The sequence below is a fragment of the Myxocyprinus asiaticus genome, chromosome 42 (assembly GCF_019703515.2).
Source record: "Myxocyprinus asiaticus isolate MX2 ecotype Aquarium Trade chromosome 42, UBuf_Myxa_2, whole genome shotgun sequence".
NCBI classification, from domain to species: domain Eukaryota; kingdom Metazoa; phylum Chordata; class Actinopteri; order Cypriniformes; family Catostomidae; genus Myxocyprinus; species Myxocyprinus asiaticus.
In genome coordinates this window covers 6534731-6557104 of record NC_059385.1, presented here as the reverse complement: position 1 = coordinate 6557104, position 22374 = coordinate 6534731, and the positions used below count along the sequence as shown (strand labels likewise).

The 22374-nt window shown below is 37.2% G+C and overlaps 2 protein-coding genes across 4 annotated transcripts in view; one reads left to right on the top strand and one right to left on the bottom strand.

Moving 5' to 3' along the window:
- Window positions 1–531: 531 nt before the first annotated feature.
- Window positions 532–6879, bottom strand: LOC127432993 (rho-related GTP-binding protein RhoF-like). The gene is made up of 5 exons (XM_051684569.1): window positions 6164–6879; window positions 5541–5628; window positions 4089–4198; window positions 2690–2824; window positions 532–1751 (listed from the first exon to the last, which is right to left on the bottom strand). The coding sequence occupies exons 1-5, from the start codon at window positions 6290–6292 to the stop codon at window positions 1584–1586; spliced, it is 630 nt and encodes a 209-aa protein (XP_051540529.1). The 5' UTR covers window positions 6293–6879; the 3' UTR covers window positions 532–1583.
- Window positions 6880–8186: 1307 nt separating this feature from the next.
- Window positions 8187–22374, top strand: part of setd1ba (SET domain containing 1B, histone lysine methyltransferase a) — a 33366-nt gene continuing 19178 nt past the window's right edge. The window contains exons 1-7 of one of the 3 annotated variants that reach the window (XM_051684539.1): window positions 8187–11224; window positions 11644–11760; window positions 14007–14161; window positions 14470–14568; window positions 14823–15093; window positions 16042–16163; window positions 17380–18426. In XM_051684539.1, coding sequence (XP_051540499.1) covers window positions 14021–14161; window positions 14470–14568; window positions 14823–15093; window positions 16042–16163; window positions 17380–18426 — 1680 coding nt within the window. In that variant the 5' untranslated portion in view covers window positions 8187–11224; window positions 11644–11760; window positions 14007–14020. Of the gene's footprint in view, window positions 13839–14006; window positions 14162–14469; window positions 14569–14822; window positions 15094–16041; window positions 16164–17379; window positions 18427–22374 lie in introns of all 3 variants that reach the window. The other 2 variants (XM_051684537.1, XM_051684538.1) reach the window with 2 other exon arrangements.

Below are 22374 nucleotides of genomic sequence, written 5' to 3'. Positions count from 1 at the left end.
AGGGCACAGGGTGAGAGGGGCCAGCAACGGTCAACCAAAGGAAACCATAAAAATGACTGCGGGCCAACGGGTGATGAAAAACGACAAAGGTCCCCCAAGGAGGGGCGCCGACAGTTTCTTTGCACTGGGTCCCGCAAGATCCAAGTCAAGCCACTGGCATTATTGCTATAGTAATTTACATAAAATAAAATAAAAATGACTTGCAATTGCTTGAATATTTACAACTAACAAGCTAGTAAATTGTTAAATTAATATATGTGCCTCATAAAAATGCTAACCACATCAAAATTAATATGAACATGAAATAATTCAAAGCTGAAGAAACATTTAAGACTCTCATTGTGTCGAGCAACAGTGTATGAAGGCTTCCGTTACCATGGTCGCATCCTGCTGTTAGCTGGAGTTGTTGTATAAACCACAACGAGATCTTTGTTGTATTCTGACCAAGTTTGTTTTGCAGGGAAAGCAAAGACTCAAACTTCACTTCACTATCATTTGTCTGCTTGTGCCAATTTGAAACCAGCACATGGCTGCAGTTTGATTTTTATGATTCAGGGTGAAAATAGGCCTACACAAAAAAATATGGTAATAACGACTAAGTTGTTATAATAGTGACGCAAACCTGTTTCACCAAAAAAAAAAAAAAAATAAATTACATTATATAATACACACAATCTAGATCTTAAAAATATGATTTCATTGCACAAATATACCAATCTAAACAGCTGGTGGAAACACCAATTGTTTGCATTGTATATGATATCTAATTCAACACTTTCTGGCCCCTGGATGAGATTTGAACACGTGAGAACTATAAATAAAATGAAATTTCCAGTTACAGGGGCAAGATGGTTGTGGTCTAAAGTTAAAGTGATATTTCTCCAAATATATGAAAACATAGACAATCAAAGAGATTTGGAAGCCCATGGAATGTCACAATATTGTAACTCAGCATTATTTTTTTACATTTAAAACTGCAACTATTGTGTAAGTAGGGGAAACTGGGGCGTCTGCAACACACTATATTTCTTCATTCACAAGCAAACTAGAGTGATGAATTATTCCGCACATTCTCAGTAAAGCTCTCTCTACCTCAGTTTAAAAAAAAACATTTGTATAGCCCAATGGATAATAAGTGGAGTTACAAAATTAAATGAATGAAATCATATTAGTTGCATGTTAAAACAGTAAACCATCATAAAAAGACATAAATTGTAACCAAAGGGGCACCATACTTAAAACGAGACCCCTCTTTGTGGTCTTCTCTGAAACAACAGCAGCATTTTCTCTAGTTTTTGTTGGTTTCTTATTAAATCCACAGTTGTGGAAGACAATATTCCATCAAGTCATATCAGTAACACAGAAGGATGTGGTTTCGATAATTCGAATGTTATCTGCCATCGAATACTAAGCCTTTCTTGCTGGCAGGACATTGAAAAAACACTCCTTATGTCCTTAAGAAAAATACTCCTTTGAGACAGGGAATTTCAAAGGTTTCTGAATGTGTACAACATATTGTAGTTCATGTATACAAAAAATGAATGGAGAAAATGTGTTTTAGGCATCAGTTCTTCCAGCAATGATCACAGAATAGTGCAACGTTTCTTCTTTTTACGGGCATGTTTTGCTTTAGCCCTTGCTGCTAACGCCCGTTTGGTTGTCTCTCTGAAAATGTCCTCCACGTTCTCTCTATATTTAGCTGAACACTCCAGGTATATTTCAGCATTCATTTGCTTCTGGGTCTCTTCGCCCTATTGGAAATGACAAATGAAGGTGAGAAACTGAGCATGTCACCACTGGCAGAACTTTCATGCACTTACTCTTACAATTAAAGGGTACCCATAAATAAAAATTGGAGTTTTGTGTCTTTTAGCCCCTGTCTATTAGCTTTGAAGCCATCTATATGCTAGTGTACTCCTAAAAGATGACTAAATTAACATTTAACGGATATACACATTTAAAGGAATATTCCAAAAATCGAGGTTCCAGTGAAGCTCTTACAATGGAAGTGAATAGGGCCAATTTTTTAAGGGTTTAAAAGCAGAAATGTGAAGCTTATAATTTTGTAAAAACACTTACATTAATTCTACTGTTATAACATGTGTATTATTTGAGCTGTAAAGTTGTTTAAATTGTCATTTTAATGGTCGTTTTAGGGTTTACGGCGATACGTCGTCATAGCAACAGAGTTGTAAAATCGGATATAACTTTACACAGAAAAGGTTAGTAAGCGATTATATCACACTAAAATCACATTGACACGCTTATTGTATACATCTTGTGGCTATACTTTTGAAAAAGTGAGTATTTTAACGTTTACAGATTGGCCCCATTCACTTCCATTGTAAGTATCTCACTGCAAACCAGATTTGTGCTTTTTTATAAAGAAATGGAGTGACAAGTTGAAGTGAATTTTTAAGTAATCAACATTATGCCACAACTGTTGTCAAGTGAACTTAAGTTCCAGTGGACCCGGAATATTGCCCAAAAATATGAATGGACAAAAATCTTTGTAGTGCAAGCATGAGTCAATCAAATGATCCGTAGAATGAGAATGTCCCTCCTCCTATTACTACCAAATCGCACAGTCTTCCTGTTTCAATAGGATATATGTCAAAAACTGTGGTGGTTGAGCGATTTCATGGGGGTTTTAAAGTCAACATGAAATCAAAATGACCCTATTCCGTACCTGGAGGTAGGTGATAGGGGCCAAATCTAAGGCTTTGAGTTTTCTTGTTCTCTCCTTGTCCTTTCGCAGGTCTGTTTTGCACCCAATGAGGACAATGGGGACGTCCTTACAGAAATGACGGACCTCCGGGTACCACTGTGAGACAGAAAGAGAACAGTATTTGGACAATTCAGCCATTCATAAAAAAAACTATGAATATTATTGCATTATATAGCAAAATATAAAACTAAATTCTGAAAAGAGGTCCAGCATCATTTGATTGAAGATGACTTGATTTGACCTTTTTTTAATCTAATGCAATGAAATTCATACATTTGTAGGTGTGCCCTAATTGTCCAAACATTTGGCTCTACCTTTATTTAAAAAAGGTTTGGCACATTCCTCTGAGGTGACCAATGAGACACCACCAATAGCAAGAAAGTAAAGTTACAGAAGTCTTGTAAAATCTGTATAATGTTATCCTGTGCAAGTCAAAGTTTTTCAGATCAACTTTATCAGCTCACAAGCTGTCAAATGTACACAGTAGTCACTTAATTCATTATTAAACAATCTTGCAGTTGCCCAAATTTGACATAAATAGCCAAGATTGTAAAATAATGATCAAGCTAAAAACCCGTTTAAAGTCTTGTCTTTTGCTCAACTTGGACAAAGTTTGCAAAAATATTGAACAAATGACTTCAGAAATGTCATGTTTGAGTGAACAAATCCCATCATTTACTCATCCTCATGCCATCCCAGATGTGTATAAATTAATTTCTTCTGCCAATCACAAACGAAGATTTTTAGAAGAATATCTCAGCACTGTTGGTCCATACAATGCAAGTGAATGATGACCAGAACTTTGAAGATCCAAAAAGCACATAAAGGCAGAATAAAAGTAATCCATAAGACTCTAGTGGTTAAATCCATGTCTTCAGAAGTGATATGATAGGTGTGAGTGAGAAATAGATCAATACTGAAGTACTTATTTTACTATAAATGTCACTTTCACATCCACATTCTTCTTTTTTGTTTTTTCTGATTTGCATTTCGTGCATATCACCACCTACTTGGCAGGGAGGAGAATTTTTAGTACAAAGAACTTAAACATTGAACTTAAATATTGATCTGTTTCTCACCCACACCTATCATATCACTTCTGAAGACATGGATTTAACCACTGGAGTAATATGGATTACTTTTATGCTCCCGTTATGTGCTTTTTGGAGCTTCAAAGTTCTGGCCACCATTCACTTGCATTGAATGGAACAAAAGAGCTGAAATTGTCTTATAAAAATCTTAGTTTGTGTTCAGCAGAAGAAAGAAAGTCATACACATCTTTGATGGTATGAGGGTAAGTAAATGATGAGAGAATTTTCATTTTTGGGTGAACTATTCCTTTAAGGCTAAATTATTTCACCTTTATCGTCACATTTTCAAAAGAAGTTGGATTTGTCACATCATAACAGATGATAACGAGGTTTACATCTTGATAGGAGAGTGGCCTCAATCGATCATAGTCCTCTTGGCCTGTCAATGTACACAACAGATCTGGATTAGACATATGTATTTTACCACTCACATAGATCCACTGAAGTAACTAAAAACAACTATTGTTTAGATGGATATTATGTATCTGAATACAACTGTCATTTAACAGAGTAGGAAGAGAATGATGACCATGTAGAGCATGTTCTTGAATGTCATATTTTATGAACAGAGTATTTTGACGCAAAGCTGAGATGTGGTATAAAACCACATCCTGGCTTGAACTTCCTGTTCCTGTGAGGCAAAGAAAGCCTCGGGCAGCAGTTTGTCTCTGATAAGCAGTTCATGTACAGAAAAGGTATTTGTAGAAAGACATAGATGTAATTTATCAGGTTCTATAAACATCTGGGCCTCACAGAAATAAGGACAACTGGATAAATACAATAATGTGCTCACATTATTATGATGTAATGTGTACCTTAGTGTTTCAGCTCTTATAGCAAGCCATATGTATAAGTGATTACAGGGAATTATGAAAATGTAAATCCGATGAAAAGAAAACTTTTATTATAAACAGTGCTATTTTGGTTGGATTAAACCATTTTGCACTACCTTATCTCTGTGGATACCAGCCATGGTAACCCATTCTTCACTGTAATGCTAAATATATATCTTGTAGTTCCTGAATGTACAGTTGGACAGTTCTGAAATGTTTGAACTATAAACAAAGTACAATATGAACTACTAGCACATTTCCAACAAAACTAGGGCATCTAAAATATCAGAACGTTTGATGACTAAATTGACTAAATTATTTCAGACGCATTACATTGTTTATCCACATATTAACAACTACACTACACACTTAGTAAAGTGGCTTTTAGCATGTTGCACCACATCCGCAAACTGATTCTGTCCTAACAAATCCACAGCTTAGAAACTAAGAGGAAATTCTGTGAATATGAATATTTCACAATGGCTTTACATGTCAATTTTACAAGTAAACACTATCAACAGGAGATCTATATGCTATCGTCTTGAAACGTCAATAAATAGGCCCCTCTATACAACAATATGAGGGATTATTTGTCTCGATAATAAAAGTGATGAAAACATCCCTTTCTAACATTAATTTAGCATTAAAATAACATTTACGACAAAACAAAAATGTACAATGGTTTACATGTGACGGTCAAATTTTGCATGGTGTCTCACCTTTGAGATGACTGCTATGAAAACTATTACCAATTGGCCTCACACCCATTTTGCACTCAATATTCTTGTCTAAACATGCAACCAATGAACCGTGTCACTAAAGAGAGAGGGACATTTGGAATCTAAGGTGTGTCTCGCATCTTTAGACAGGGTGGATGTTGACACTTACCTGCTGTATCATAAAGATTCAACTGAATGTCTTTCCCTCCATAAGACACAGTGGTGACATATTTGTCAAACACAGATGGAGCATATTTCTGTTGAAAACCATTATAAAATTAGAGTTGTACATGAATATAATGGATGGTGGTGCAAAAAAAAAAAAAAAAAAAAATATTCGTTTCAACATGACACATTTAAACTACAGTTAAGGTGTTGGCAGAAACTAGAAATGCTGTCTGTGAGTGGAAAAACTTGCTGAGGCTATTGTGTACATTACTGTAACATATTTTGCAATATCTCCTTCTCTTTAAACTGTCAATGCACCTGAAAATGTGGGTTAAAGGTTTTAATTTCTGTACCAGTTTTCATAGCATTTAAGTACAGTATTAAATTAAATTTGGTATATGCACAAGAATAACATCAGCTGCAAAACTGTGTCAATTCAAACAAATCTCGATTTTAATGTTTTGGGCTTTAATATCAAGTTAGGGCCTATATATAAACATACTGTACACATATTAATGAGTGAAGGCATATGGCATTTTTTCTTTTATAATATATGTGTTGCTCCTTCAAAACCCCTCAAAGTATGACTCCTAACTATTATGTGTCCCATATCTCAATGCTTACCTCTGGGAAATCTCCTTTGGCATACACCATGAGCAGGGATGTCTTTCCACAACCCCCATCTCCAACGATCACAATTTTGAGAGTGTCAGTATGAGTGCCATTGCCGGCTACAATACCGTTCTGTGTCATCTCCTTTAGTGAGGCCACAAAGGCCAGGTCAGTTCCTCCAAAAGGTGCCCAAGTGCACAGATGTGTCAGGTTAATTCATGGGACAGAGGCGTGTGAGCATATTGCAAAAGTAAAGTTGTGCCAGGTAAGCATGCTGCCGTCCTGTTCTCATTTCCTCCTCTCGCTTACATTCATTTTTTCCTTTCAAACCACGTGACTATGTTTTCAAGTAAAATATAGCTCTGATCAGAGCATGTTGCTGTAATTGAGCCTGTTGAACATGTGCCTTTCCTGTCCCTGTTACACGTGGTCTGTACCATCATAAGGCGGAGTAAATAAAGGCACTGGCACTCCCTCTAGCCAGTCATGAGAACTGTCTTCATGATGAGAACTAATTGAGACAGTGAAAACTGTGAAAATCTACATCTTTCACATTCTCTGGTCTCCATTGGGTGGAGCATAACAACTCGCATAGGAGTGCTTCTTTAAATGGTACATACTTGAGATGTTATCAACAAAACATTGTTGCAATGAATATATCTATATGATTATTTAATTTGCTGATACTTGAGAGTGTCTGTTGATTATATAAGAGAGTAGAAATGTATATTACCAATAAGTTGTATACATCTATTATCCTCCCACATACAGTAGAAACATACTATATGCACAGGTACCTTCAGGCTATCTCTGTGTACATGTACTATATAATAAAAAGAGAATTTTTATATATATTTATTTATTAAGTGATTTGTTTGAATATTAATTAGAATTTGCAATTGGTTTAATTTCAAATTCAAATCAAGCATTCTGTTCATGCCTGCTCTTTAAAATGGTCCTCCTTATAGGCAAACTAAGCAAGTTGCTTAGGGCTCCCGATCTGCCAGGGGGCCTCAACACTGTAAAAAACATTTTAAATGTTTTCTTCAACAAAAGGGGTCCTAAGAGTCTGAGGCCTCAACGTTTAGTATCAATTCATACAATTAAAGGAATACTCTGGATTCAATACAAGTTTAGCTCAATCAACAGCATTTGTGGCATAATATTGATTACCACAAATTTATTTTGACTTTCCACTCCTTTTCTTAAAACAAAAAGCACAAATCTGGTTTAAAGTGAGACACTTACAGTGGAAGTGAATGGGGCCAAAAGTATAGCCACAAGACAAACAATATTCGTGTTAATAGGATTTAGTGTGATAAAATAATTTACTAACCTTTTGTGTGTAAAATTACAGCCATTTTTACAACTTTGTTGCCATGATGATGTAATGTCAACACACTGTTGTATTGAACCCAGAATATTCCTTTAAGTAATCTTTTCACCTGTGCATCTCTGTACTCAGGGTTGGGGAGTAACAAATACATGCAATGGGATTACGTATTTAAAATACTAAATATAAGTAACTGTATCCCACTACAGTTACAATTTAAATCATTGGTAATTAGAATACAGTTACATTCAAAAAGTATTTTGATTACTGAAGAGATTACTTTGCATTTTATTATCATTTGTTTCATTTAATATTTAGTCCTTTCAGATGGAAAACATTTATACATATAAATGACGCGATCCAAAGTGCATTTGAACAGCGGTGAAACACTTTCTTCTGATGTGTTACATTCATACGAGCAGACAGAGAAGTAAGTTTGAAGCAGATGAAATAGAAATAAACCTTGTATAATGCTATTTCTAGCTATTTTACATGCACATGTTACCAGGCACAATCATATTTTTTATCAAGAAAATTCACGTTAGATCACAATTTCTTTTTTTCTAGTAAGACCTTTGATATTAGGGCAAAAATCATATTCTTGAAAAAAAAAAAATATTATTTTCCTGTAAAAATATCTAGAAATCCTTAAAACAAGATCAGTTTGATTCATCTTGTTTTATTAACAACACTGCATAAGATATTTAGGTTTTTCAGAGAATGTATTTTTAACATGTGTATTTTGTCTTACTGTACTGGCAGAGTTTTTATAGTCAAAACAAATGAAAAAAATCTACCAGTGCTGAAGAAGTAATCCAAAGTATTTAGAATACGTTACTGACTTTGAGTAATCTAACAGAATACATTACAAGTTACATTTTACAGCATGTATTCTGTAATCTGAAGTGGAACACATTTAAAAAGTAACCCTCCCAACCCTGTCTGTACTGCACTGTTTTATTTTATTTCAATGTACGTCCTTTAATTCTCTCATTATACATTTTTTGCCCATTTTTTAATTAAATGCTTATATTATCTTATTCTTTTTTATGTTCTTAAAATTACATTAGCTGTTGTCTTTCACTTAATCATGCCTATGTAAAGCACTTTGATTGACCATTGTGTTTGAAATGTGTGAATAAACTTGCCTTGCCTTCCCACAAGTAGCACACATGTCAGGAACTATATGTTCTAGCGGAAGGATGGCACTTAACAAATTTGCTTTATAAAGTGATATATTTATGTAAATGTATGCCTTATACATTTTTGATGTAGTAGCCTACTGAATGTGTTATAAAAAAGCAATAATGCCGAAGAGGCTATGCTATATTATAAATATAGTCGGTAAATCAGCTAAAGGTCTTTGTTGGGCAGATCTTTAGCCTTCCTTTATTTGTTTTATCTATTAAACGTAATCCAGCCTGATCGTGGCCAATGGGCGAGCTGCTAATGACCCCCCTTCTGTTGATGTTTTATCTCTTCGCCCACAGATAGGAGGCGTCATATGACTATCCCTTCATCATAACTGTGACGAGGTTAGTGATTCTGAACAGGATTGCCGAGATGAACTGCTTAAAAATTAATCCTTCAGCCCGTTTTGCTCTGATTTCTTATATGGATAATTATATGGTACACGAGCTCAAAGCGGACAATTCATCACCGAAGGACAAAAGCGGCCTACAGCAGCACTGAAAAAAATGCGCGAGTGGGCCCCTGTGGTCCCTTTAATATTGCAGTCCAATTTTAAATGTATGCTAATTGAAATGTAAAACGTTTCCAACGTTTAAACTTGAATTTACGCATAGACGGTTCATTAGAACATTAGCTGACTAAAGTGAAGGCTTTTGCTAAAACAAGAATACAATGGGAGGAAAAGGCAAATAAAATCCACACGGTTATCAATAAAAACAACAGAATGCACGTGAGAGCACATTAATATTTATTATTATATAAAAACCACAAAAATAATTTGTAGAAATACTCACCATATTACAAACCATCTAATGAGATCCATCTTTAATTATAAACATGAACCAAATGATATGTCCACGGTGAGAAATCTCGCCTTGATCTGGTTTTAACTCGGCGAGTCATGTGGAATGTTGCAATGGCTTTAGAAGGTGAATTTAGCACTCATCACTGGCATAAAACTCCTGTGGATGTTACCTTTCATAATACTGACAGTTACATAAGAATTACATTAGTCTATCAACGTTTCAAGGTTTAAATAATGGCTATAGATAAGGCGGCCTGGAAAGAAAGGGGGAGAAAAAAAAAAAAAAAAAAAGATACGAGTCGACTAATGGTGAAACTGAATGTCGAAATTTGACGATTATCGACTCCAGCTGTCCAGAGAACATACGAAGATTGCGGTATGAAATGCATTTCACACGTTTGCATGTCCAGTATTTAAAAAAAAACAACAAAAAAAAAACAGACAGAACACATACTAACATACTAGCGTCGACTCTGGTAGCCAATCTGTACTTTCTTCTATATTTTAAGTAGCAGATTACAAGCAGCTTGCGTTCGCAGGACACGAATATAAAGAGGATTTTCCTGATTAATTGCACGAGTGCCACAAAACGGCCTCGTGACCCACTAAAGCCTTGTGCGGCAGGAAACGATGTGGTCAACACGGCGTCGTTCCTTTTCTGGCATATTCTGAAAACAAGGCTACTTTTGGCTATGGCTGAGAGACAAAATCAGATTGGATTACCTCAACAAAAAACCACGAAGAAAAACAAAACAAAAACAAAGAGAGAAATTTGGTGTTCCTGAATGAACCTTGCGCAACACCATTCAGGCTGATAGACCTGGAGTCGCCCCAAGCACATACACACATATATAAAAAGGGGGTTAAACAGACAGAGACCAACGCAATGACCAAATTCCAAAGATGAAATGTTTGGGTTATAGATATGTCTGTTCAATACACCTTTAGACTTGTGTTCCAACCTGAATATGCTAAATTACATTGCCAAAAAAATTGTGAATAAGCACGACAATTTCCATACCACATACCGGTATGTGTTGCAACAGTGTGATAAATTCACCAGAAGATCAGAAACCTAAGCGCCCCCCAAAAAATCAAGTGTTCCTTAGTGCGCAATCCTGGTTCTATTTTATCCTGCATGCTTCACGTCAAATGATCCACTGAATGGCTGACGAATAAACAGCACCGAATGTTCTTGAAAGGGGGATGAGAGGGAGCACAACAGAGGACTGTATATTCCCTTTGTGCTTGCTGATTGAAATGTCACAGTGTTTGAGGTTCTTTCTCCGACCTTAAATGGTTAGATAGGTGGGTGCATTCATATCCCGTAGCCTACCCGTGGCACGCGTCCAAGCGCTCAGATTACTGCTGTTTTATTCTCTCGCTCTCTCTCGTGCCACATGGTTTCCACGGCTTTGCGCAGCAGCGTCGAGAGCGCCTTTTACGCAGAAGACATTACTGCTCAGATAAGCGTGTTTTTATGCAATATCCTGGCTTCTCAAGCCCTTCTTAAGCACATCTTGAGATTGTGTTTGCTTGAGAACGCCATAGTTGCGTGTCGAAAGCTGAATCATTTGTAACAGCGACCGAGAGCCTCGCCCATGAATGGCGCGGAAACCTTCATTTCCCTCAATGAAGTCCTTTGTGTGCATGGACTAGCCATTTTGAAAATGAGAACAGCAGAGAAGCCATTCAACAACAGGCTATTTCTAAGGTCGCTTTGGACATGGGTCAACAAAAAGAGGTGTTTGGAATACTGATTTTACACCTTTAACGATTACAATAAATCCCCATTATATATATGAGATTAAAAGTTGATTTTGTAACTGTATATAATAAATGTGGTTTTAATGTTATATTTTAAATACAAACTATTCCCACGTCCTTTTGTCATACAGAATGTCCTATAAACTATTACCTTCGGAAAGAAAAGCTCTGGATGATATTTTCTCTCCTCTGAATGATGAAGAGCGACTGTATTTTCTCTTGTCATCCTGTTAGTGTCTTCAGGAAGAGAAAGAGATTGTTTGCATATTGCTATATCTAAGAAGTGCCACAAGATTTTCAGCAGTTCCAGTAGTTAGAGACTGCGCAGTTAGCGGTGTTAAATGGTTATTTCCAAAAAAACGATGGCAGAAAAAATTGTTGTTTTTTTCCTTTTAGGCGTTGCAACCCAACCCCCTCTTTAAAGCAGTGTTAAAGGATCCGAAGATGGGAATGAAAACGTTCCTGTTTCTTCAGCGTATAGGCCTGATAAAAATATTTCAACAAAATGTTAAGGTAAATATCTCTGTTAGTGTAATAATGATTGTGTGTGTTTAAGTCGACTTTATACCAAAATATATAGGGGGGGAAATGTGCATATTACGTTGTCCATGAGACGAAATGTGTTATGAAATTAAAGCATGCACCATGGCACGAGGTCAAATATAAAGTGTTGCCCAAGAGCATTGACTTACTAAAACTGCCAGTTGACCAATTAATTCCCGTTCCTTTTTCCATTTTCTGTCACGTCATGGGAGAAAAAGTGAATTCCACATTTTTGCCATTGGTCATTTTTTAAATATTGCTTTACTTAAATAAATAAATAAATAATAATAATAATAATAATAATAATAATAATAATAATATCATCTTGATGATAGTAGTACTGTAGGGTTAAAAATAAGTCACAACAAGGGTGAGAATTAACATCTACAAACTCAATCAATCATACCTGTGATTCAGCATTTTTGTAAAAGGCCAATCGTCCTTTCTTTTTCTCTCTCTCTCTTTCTCTCTCTCTATGGCCTGGCTTGTTTGCTGAAATGTGAGAAGCAATCAATTTAAATGGCTATTTAAAAAAAAAACAAACAAAAAAAAATAAAAAATAAAAACAGCATGCAACTGAATGATCTGGAGACAAAAGTTGGCTCAAAAATGACATCTTGAGGGAGCACTGAAAAGAAATATAGAATCCAGTCAGTTTACATAAAATTCATTTTAATTAGCAGCAAAACATGTTTCCCTACAGCTAGAAAAAGCAAAGACAATAAAGATAAACTTACTTAATGATTAATGCTTGTCCCTGAACAAGAAAGGGCCTTACAAAGCAGCTGATATTTTATGTTTTTTTTTTTATATAAACATTGTAATTAGTAATATAAATCAATTGCAAATTGTTTACTCAGTAACATTTTACTAAAGAATAAAATACTATTATATGGGTGTGCCATGACCTAGTTTGCTAGGACAAAGATGGTTTCCAGGAAGAGAGAAAAAAAAAAAAAAATTTAAATGTCAAAGGGATATCATCCAACATTTTTTCTTCCTTCTTCTCAGATCCTGCAAACAGAAACACTGTATGTATTAAATAGTCCATAAAAGGCTGATGAAATCAAGATTTAGATCCCTTTAGGAACAAAGGAAACCAATTTTGGCCATTGAGTTCCAATGTAGGAGAAAATGGCTGCGCCTGCATTCAGCCTTCTTTCTGCTCTCTGTAGGAAGAACTGAGGGCTGTGCTTCTAATAGCAGAAACTAACATGGTGCTTCAATCTGATTGGCCAGAAAGGGAACTGTTGTTAACCTGCCAATTGCCCAAGCACCGCAGAATATCAATGGTCGGAATGGTGGAAAGCAACGAGACGTGTAAAACTACTGCTATGGCAAAAACAAAAACAGACATTAGATATTTACACTGAATACTCGACCAAAAAAAAAAAAAAAAAAAAGATACATTTTAGTCAAGCCACTTGAAAGGCTCATTTTACTGACTGGTCGTGAACAGATGGGTCGTGTCAAAACATATTCCGGAATAAATGTTTACATTAATGCAAACTTGCATTCCAGATATGGACTAAATCGATTGGACTCGCAGACCGTGTCCCAATTCAGTTCTAACAACCTTCCCCAGCGTTGGTCCTCCATGTCCATCTTGTATTTAACGTCCACGTAAATCTAACAAGCAGATTCAACGCGTTATAAACCTTTGTTTTTGTGTTCGGAATTTAATATATGGCAACTTTTTCTCGTGTTTCAAACACGAAACTGTATATGTGTTTTATTGGAGTTCATAAAATAGCAGTATACTGATGTGAGAATTAAAAATAATTCTTTGAAACTGCGTGTCGAATGTGCCGCCGGACGGAACGTTGAGATAGTGGTGTATTGTGGGAGAGACAGAAACCCCAGAGTACAGGAGCACAATATGTGTTGGCTCGCAAAAAGGAGGCAGTATCTTTAAAATCATGTAATGTGATCGGCGGAACGCTAAAGATCTAGCCGTTTTATATCAAACTACTCGTTCGGACACAAAATGTCCAGACCCGGGGAAAGAAATAAGCTAAATGAAGATCACGGCAAAAGGCAGAGTTCAAGTAAGCTTTCTCTTTTTTCTTCCTCTGTAATGTCTGTTTCAGTGACTGGGCTCCGCTTCTAACCCCCCCAATTTTCTACAACGTACTGTTTCTGTGCAAATATCACTCTTTGCGCCGTGTCAGGATTAGTAAACAACAATTTCTCTATATCTTGCTCTCTCTTCGCAGGTTTGGCGAACGGAATGGACAACAGCCATCCTTTTTGCAGTTCGGGAGAGAAACGAAGTCATCATTGGAGAAGTTACAAGTTGATTATTGACCCAGCGTTAAAAAAGGGATCACACAAACTGTATCGCTACGATGGACAGCACTTCAGCATGCCGGTGAGGGAAACGAGCCGTTACGAACGTTGCGTCCGGCGAGCAGAAACGTCTACATTGACGCACCGTTAGTGAATGTATTGTTGCGCATTGTAAACGCACACATAAACCTGACACGACACATCAAAGAGTTTGGCTCTGCCAAACCTTCATTACTGATCACTTATTTTTCAAATTAAACAACTCGAAGTTGCCGTTGAATGGAGCTCATGACATTCAGAAGTTCAACCATGTCCGGGGACAGTGGCATGCTCGGTTTGAACAGCTTCTTTGCGTAAAGTGTTCATAAATGTGTGTTTTTTTGGTTGCAGAACCCTGGAATGCCACCAGTGGATATCGTTAGAGACCCGAGAATCGGTCGTCTCTGGACAAAGTACAAGGAGACGGATCTCCCGGTTCCTAAATTTAAGGTAGCCCAGTCACACCCCCCTGACACATGCATGCGTTTGTTGTTGTTTTTAAGTAGCCAGATGCAGCACGTTAAACGTTGCATAACGCTTTATACATCTAATGCCTCGCAAACATTTTGAACATTTAGGCTATTTAAAAATATGAGTGCCAGATGCTTTCACAATAACCTCCAGACTGTTCACAGGACTGCGGAAGAGGGTCAGTTCATTTGCGACAGCCCCAAATAAACCCAAGAAACTTTTTATTTCTCCAGATCGACGAATGTTATGTCGGTCGCGTGCCGCCGAAGGAGATCACGTTCGCGAGACTGAATGACAACGTCAGAGAGGGATTCCTCACCGACATGTGCAAGAAATTCGGAGACATCGAGGAGGTGGAAATATTATACAACCCGAAGAATAAAAAACACCTCGGAATAGCAAAAGTTGTTTTCGAAAACGTCAAGGCGGCGAAAGATGCTGTTCAGAATCTGAACAACACATCTGTAATGGGCAACATCATCCACGTGGAGCTGGACCCTAAAGGTAAGTGCTCTGTTTAATGAATTAAATGTTTTAAATGTTAAACAAGTGGTTTATAACGTGGCAAATACTATTATGCTAAAACAGTGCTCGTACGTGTATATTTGAATTGATTGTTTGGAACGTCAAGTCACATGCAGAAATTTACGTTGGTTGCTTGGTAACGAGTGTAAATGGAACGTCAGAGACAGAGGGGTTTGTTTATGTCCGTACGCTGAGATTATGCGTGACAAAATATGTATTTTTAACCGTTTAATATCTAGCTATATTTAAAAACGAAATGCCAGTTGCTCAACCTCATTACAATATCTTAATATCTAGATGAAGATTTGTCTTATTTTTATGAATATAAATTAACAGGAGTACAACATAATGGTTGTTCAAACAGAAATCTTGGTAATTTAAAACCTAGAATGGTTTTAGACTTTACACTGAAAGAAAAGAGCTATGAATTTTGTCATTAACCTTGTAAAAGAGAGATCCTGAAGACAGACAGCTGTGGCTGGTTCTCCCTCTCTTAAAGAGACAGTACACTTACATCTGCTATCAGTGACATGACAGGAGTGATATTAAATAATGAGTACTGTTATTTATATTTACATTATACTCTCATGTTTACTTCATATGTGTAATGGTAAGCCTCAGTATTTGCTTTTGTATATTGATATAAATGACATTTTTTCTGTGTATGTTTTTGTGAAGAAACAGAAATGTTACTTAATGATATCTGGAAATTAATGTTAGACAATACAAGAAATGTACATTGTATGAAGACAAGTCTGTTCCCTTTTTCTTTTTTTCTTTTATTTACTGATTGGTCCCACACATTTTCTGGCCACATTTTAGTTCAAGTAATAATAAAAACAAACTAATTGTGTCCGTACTCTTATTAGCTGTGGTCCAATAATACACGTTCACCCCAGTAACCTGCATTCCTATCCATCTGCTCAGGTGAAAATCGCCAGAGGTACTTCCAGCGTTTGATCAATGGAAGTTATACTCCACTCACACTTCCAGTTGGTGGCGAAGAGGCTTGTGAAGTTTCTCCACGGAGCTTAGCCGAAGCCCTGCTGGTAAAATCAAAACAACAATGTGCCACTACATATGACATTAATTATAGAAAGCATGCATTTGAATTCTGAAGTTTAATACAAAACACAACTGAAGACAGTTTTACTACAAATGCACAAAGACATTAGAGAGATATTTTTATCACAGTTAAAACAAAAAGCACTAATTAAAATGATCTGATGCAGTTTCAAATGTTTTGTAGGATCACTCATCAGTAAGAGAATTAAATTAGGCATAAAATGTTTACTGTAGTTTTTCATTTTGTTTACTAACGCTGAAAGTTTTAAACATTATTTTAAGCTTTTTCTGCGCCACCGAATGAAATTGGAAAAATAAACAATGTTTTCAAACAACCTTCTGAATACGTCTTTAACACCAAAAAGGTTACACACTTTAGCTTTAGCTTATATGATTAGTGATATATTTAAATGAATATATGATTAATAATATATTTAAATGAAAATAGTAGTTTGGTGTTGTTAATGTCTCATAACATGAAATGTCATTAATTAGTTAATTCATTGTTTATTAGTTATTTTATGGCTACACACTGTGTAACATGTTGTGAGACTCTCTTCAAAAGAAAAGTATTTATCTCTAATCTAGTTATCAGTGCAGCAGGTGGTAAAATGGACATTGACTGAAATGCAGCATAATAACCGCAACCAGCAGAGAACTGCAAGCCAATTCTACATGCACTTTGAACGGTCCCCTCAGTTACAGCCATTATCACAGAGTGGGCCCACATAAACACAACAAAGAGCGACATAACTAATTATGTTTGTACAGTATGTATTTGATTAGCATGTTAATTGTTAATGGCATTAGGACAGAGTGGTGCTTCTGTGTATTGTTTGCATCAAGTGTGAAATGTAGAAGGTATTTAAAGGGATAGTTCACGCAAAAATGCAAATAGCTGTCATTCATTTCTCACCCTCCTGTTGTACCAAGGCCATATGGCTTTCCTTCTTCCATTAAAACAAAAGGAGATGTTAGGTAGAATGTCAGGTATTGACAACCTCCATTCACTTTCAATGTATGGATAAAGCAGCAGTGTCAACATTCTTCTAAATTATTCCTTATGTTACACAAAAGAAAGTTAATATGGGTTTGGAATGACATGAAGGTGATTTTTGGGTAAACTATCCCTTTAAGTATGCAAAATGTATCTGTGTATGTCATGCGATTGTGCTGAGCCATGTATTTGTATGTCTGCAGGCATGCGAGCCCCTGCGAAGACTGTCTGAAGGCAGTTCTTCTGCAGTCACGGGCACTGCTACACCAGGTGGCACCAACACCCCCATGTCCTTGGATACAGCCTATTCCAGCCTGAGGCAGGATACGCCGCAGTCCCAGGGCACCCCGCACACCCCACGCCAATCGAGCACCCCGTTCTCTCAGGACTCCAACTACTCTAGCAGGCAGGGCACTCCGGCATTCCAGCCTAACCGTGTGGAAGCCTCTGGAGGCTACAAGGCAAGGAGGCATGAAACCAAATTCCAGGATGCCTACAACCGCAGGCCTGAGCGGCATTATGTACATGGCACAGGAGGGGCACACCGCGGCAACGCAGAGCAGCCACCCAGTTTTAAACAACATCAGCCACCTGAACCGCCATCCCCTGCATTTGCGCACACACCGCCACCACCAGCCACAGCAAATTTCAAGACCGCTTTCTCTCCTTACCAGCCCCCAATGCCCCCTGTGTACCCTCACACGGAATCCCCCTTCAATCAGCCCGTTCAGCGGGAAGTGGATTACAGGAGAACCCCTCAAGCCCCTCTTCCCCCAGTCACTGACTTTACGCCTGTCAGAGACAGACCTGCGACACCACCAATGCCTGAGCTGCCCCCTGCACCTGAGACCCATCCAGCCACACCTCCGCCCTCCACGCCTGAGACTTGCCCATCACTGGGCACCCCCACCCAGGAGTCAGAGCGCAACAGCCTGGACTCCCGCATAGAAATGCTTCTGAAGCCGTTCCTGAACGAGCGTGGAGACTCGGACACTGAGGTGCGCATGGACGGGAGCCCAATCTCCTCATCCTCCTCGCAGCTCTCCCCCATCCCGCCCCATCGGCCCTCGCGGCCTTCAAGCGCTGGCCTGGAGGATATCAGCCCTACTCCATTGCCTGATTCAGATGATGACGAACCTATCCGAGGTACTGCTTCTCTGCTGACGAACTCTAGGGCGATGTCGCCTGCCAACATCCACAGTAAGAGCGGTACAGGACGACCACGGACGCCCACAGACAAAATGGACATGGTAAGTCCGTTGATTCAACCTGTCCTCTAAAAGTAGGGATGCTACTAACATTATTCAGTCTGAATGTCTTCTTTTTTGTAGAGATATATTATGTCAGTTCAGTTCTGTTGTACACCAGTATGTTTTTGGCTTTCGTTGTAAAAATAGACTGTCTGTGTGCAGCATAGTTTATCTAGACTGGCGGACAGTGCGTATGTCATCGGCGCATAAGTCTGCCGTTGACTGGGCTCAAAGAGTGTCACAAAGCATTTGTAGTGCGCAAGGGTCAAACATGTCTGAATGGGCTAGCGGTCTAAAGAATGTACTTTAAAAGGCTGAGCGATGACTGTGAGTGAGATGTAATGGCATGCAGAAAGACGAAGGATACCCTAGCTCATTATAGATCCTCACTGTTTTTGTGCCAGGATGCAAAAAAAAAAAAATTTATATATATATATATATATATATATATATATATATATATATATATATATATATATATATATATAATCTGGTAGTTCAGTTTAAAATTATATTGCTCCCATAACTTCAATGTAGTATTCTACGTTGTTTTTTGAACAAGGTAATTTCACTGTAGTTAAACTCTTACATTTTTATGAGTAACTTCTAGCTTCGGAATAAAAAGTTCACAAAGCAGCTTCCCCAACATCTGCATCCCAGACCTTAAACAACTTAAAAATAATGTCCCTATACTTTTTAAAGTGTTTTTGTGCACTACAAACTCAATTACTGATAGCACTTGATGCATTGATCAAGAGAATTTGTCGAAATTGACATTACTTTGTAACTCTGTTTGGAGGATTACAGGACCCAGGGGAAACACAGAGAGCAACCACACTCATCTTCCTTTAAAGGGGGCTTCTACTTTCCCTTTTGTTTTGCATGAAACCCTTGACCAATAGTTGTAGATGATATTGTGAAGTCTGGCCACGAACATGTTTCATATTCTGTGTTTTTTATCTTTTCATCTTCAGGGTTTAGCTACTTCTATGTTCTGTGGTATTTGAAATTAGGTGTTTTTTTCCTCTTCATATAGAAAACTCACAACAGTGTGAGGTGTTTTGGCCTATTTTGTACCCATAGGTCAAGGCAAGACTGTCGAATACCTGGTATTTTTGCAAGCACATTTGTATGATATGTGCTTTTGCAACTCAGCTGTTTGTGGTATTTCAACAGCACACTGAAAATGGTGCTAAATCAAAGTAGAGTTCTACAAGTGCTCTGTTTAGACTGACCCAGTCAAAGTCCGACTTATTAATCTGTATAAAATATGCCAAGCATTTCATTTCATAGAATAGGCTAATTTAAGATTGAGCATTCTCTGGCATCTGCAGTTGTAGGGATTTCAGCTTACAGTGCATAATGAGGTTTTTTTGTAAATTATCTTGTGTTTGCATTAGAACCCCCAGACATGCATGGCACGGCAAACCCATGAAATACGATCCTGCTGTTGATCCTGCTGTTGATGCCGCTTAAAAGCAGCACACTTTCACTTCCTCTTTCACTCAGTTCAGCAAACAATGGCCAGCCGTTGGCTCACTTTGTGCTTTACTTCCTGCTTGTTAAAAGCTGGACCATCAGGATAGTGCTGTTCTTATTAAATCTCCTAAACCATCGTTATAAAACCTGTGTCATGTCTGAAAGTGTTTGGGAAGCTGAATTCATCCTGTAATAAAACCTCAGAATTGTTTCAAATCTATTATCTACATTGATAACCAGAGGTGGGTAGAGTAGCCAAAAACTGTTCTCAAGTAAAAGTACAATTACTTGAAAAAAATTATTACTTAAGTAGAAGTAAAAGCAATAATGCGAATAATTACTTGAGTAAGAGTAAAAAAGTATCAAATTAAAAGAATATTCAAGTAGCGAGTAACTAGTTACTTTCATATGTAACATAATGGATGTTTAATCTCCAGTATTCCATTACTTAATACACATTTAACATGTATTACGGAATAATAATAATAATAATAATAAAAAAAATTAAAAATTAAAAAATAATAATAATTATTATTATTGGAAATTCTTTCATTATACACCCTCATGTTGTTCCAAACCTGTATGACTTTCTTCAATGCAACACAATTAAGGAGATGTCAGACAAAATGTTTGCCTTATAGTCACCATTTACTTTCACTGCTTGTTTTTTCCTCCATATTTTAAAAGGGAATGGTGACTGAGGCTGTCAGTCTCTAACGTTCTGTCTAACATCTTTTGGGTTCCACAAAATACAGAAAGTCACACAGGTTTGGAACAACATGAGGGTGGGGAAATGATGACAGAACATTAATTTTATGATTGAAATATCACTTTAAGGATGCTTGTCAGATTTAGATGAATCTGGGAATTAGAAGAGACGTTTGGAAACCAGTTTCTAGTAATTATTACAGTGAAAAATGTGAATGATATTCCACTGGCCCAATCATATATAATGCTGAATAAAACGAAGCAAGATCATGCTTTATTAATGGCTACCTTCGCTATTTCACAGCGTTTTAAAGTCCTGAATGGATTCTTAGTTAAGCTGCAGTATTTTCAGTGTAGAAAGAATTTAGGTGATTAGTTCTGTACAGTAAGGGTAAACTGTACCTTATCTCTGTATTTAGAAGCGTGTTAGGCTTATTTAAGTTCAGAGCTTGTTCTATGTTGGCCATGAGAAAAACACACCGCATCTGTCAAACACATAGTTGCTGTGCTGTTTGCAAGCGCAGAGATGCGCTCCAGTAATCACGCACGCATGCGACAGGCAAAGCAAAAGGCAATTACACTTAACGCGGATGTTTACATGGATTTATACAGTAGGCACTGATATATTTCAGCAGTGATATAAAAATGTATACTTAGAAAATGATGTCATAAAAGCCCATAGCTACAGAATCACCCTGAAAATGACCGTCACCACAACACAGACAAGCTCACGTCATTACAATCTCTAAAACTTGCCGCAACGAGTTTTCTTAACTTTCTAATTTTATCTTGAAATATCCGCTTTTCTTAGTGTAAAATGAAGACATTGCGTGATGAAAGAAAGTGTTTGTTTGAGCGCTTGCTGCTGCTTCTGCAGTGGTGGACTTGAGTGACAGAGCGCAACTGTTAAGTTCCGCTGTTGTAAAAGTCCCATTCAAAAATCTCTCAATAAATTATGCATTTATTAAAACTTACTTAATTAAAACCAGTAGTGTAATGAAAGGAAGGAGTAAATGTAGCATGTTACAACCCACCTCTGTTGATAACCCGGTATAGTTGTTTTTGTGGCTGTTTAAATGCAAACCACACATAGAAACATGAAGAAATCCAGTAATAATTTCATAGCATTTCATTAAAGCTGTGTATATACAAATGTAATGTGCTGTGACTGTAATGAGGGTAATGAAAGGAGCCTTAAACGGATAGTTCTCCAAAAAATGAAAATTCTCTGATTATTTAATCACCCTCATGCAATCCCAAATGTGTATGACTTTTTTTCTTTTGCAGAACACAAACAAATTTTTTAGAGGAATATCTCAGCTCTGTAGGTCCATTCAATGCAAGAGAATGGTGGCCAGAACATTGAAGCTCCAAAAAGGAGATAAAGTCAGCATAAACATAATCCATTAAACTGTAGATGGCACTATAGGAAGTTTGGCCACCTTTTACTTGCATCGAATGAACTGAGAGCTGAGATATTCTTCTAAAAATCTTCATTTGTGTTCTGCAGAAGAAAGTCATACACATCTTAGATGGCATGAGGGTCAGTGAATTATGGGAGAATTTTCCTTTTTGGGTGAACTACCCCTTAAATTCTCCATTGCTGTTTACTTCAGAAGACATTATTTCAGCAGAATGTTGAAGTGATAATTAATGGCACATGCTAACGCAAGTGTCACTATTACAATTGCTCATACTTTTTTAAACAAACCCTTTTCCAAAATTTGTTGTCACATACTTACTACATATATTATTGCTTAT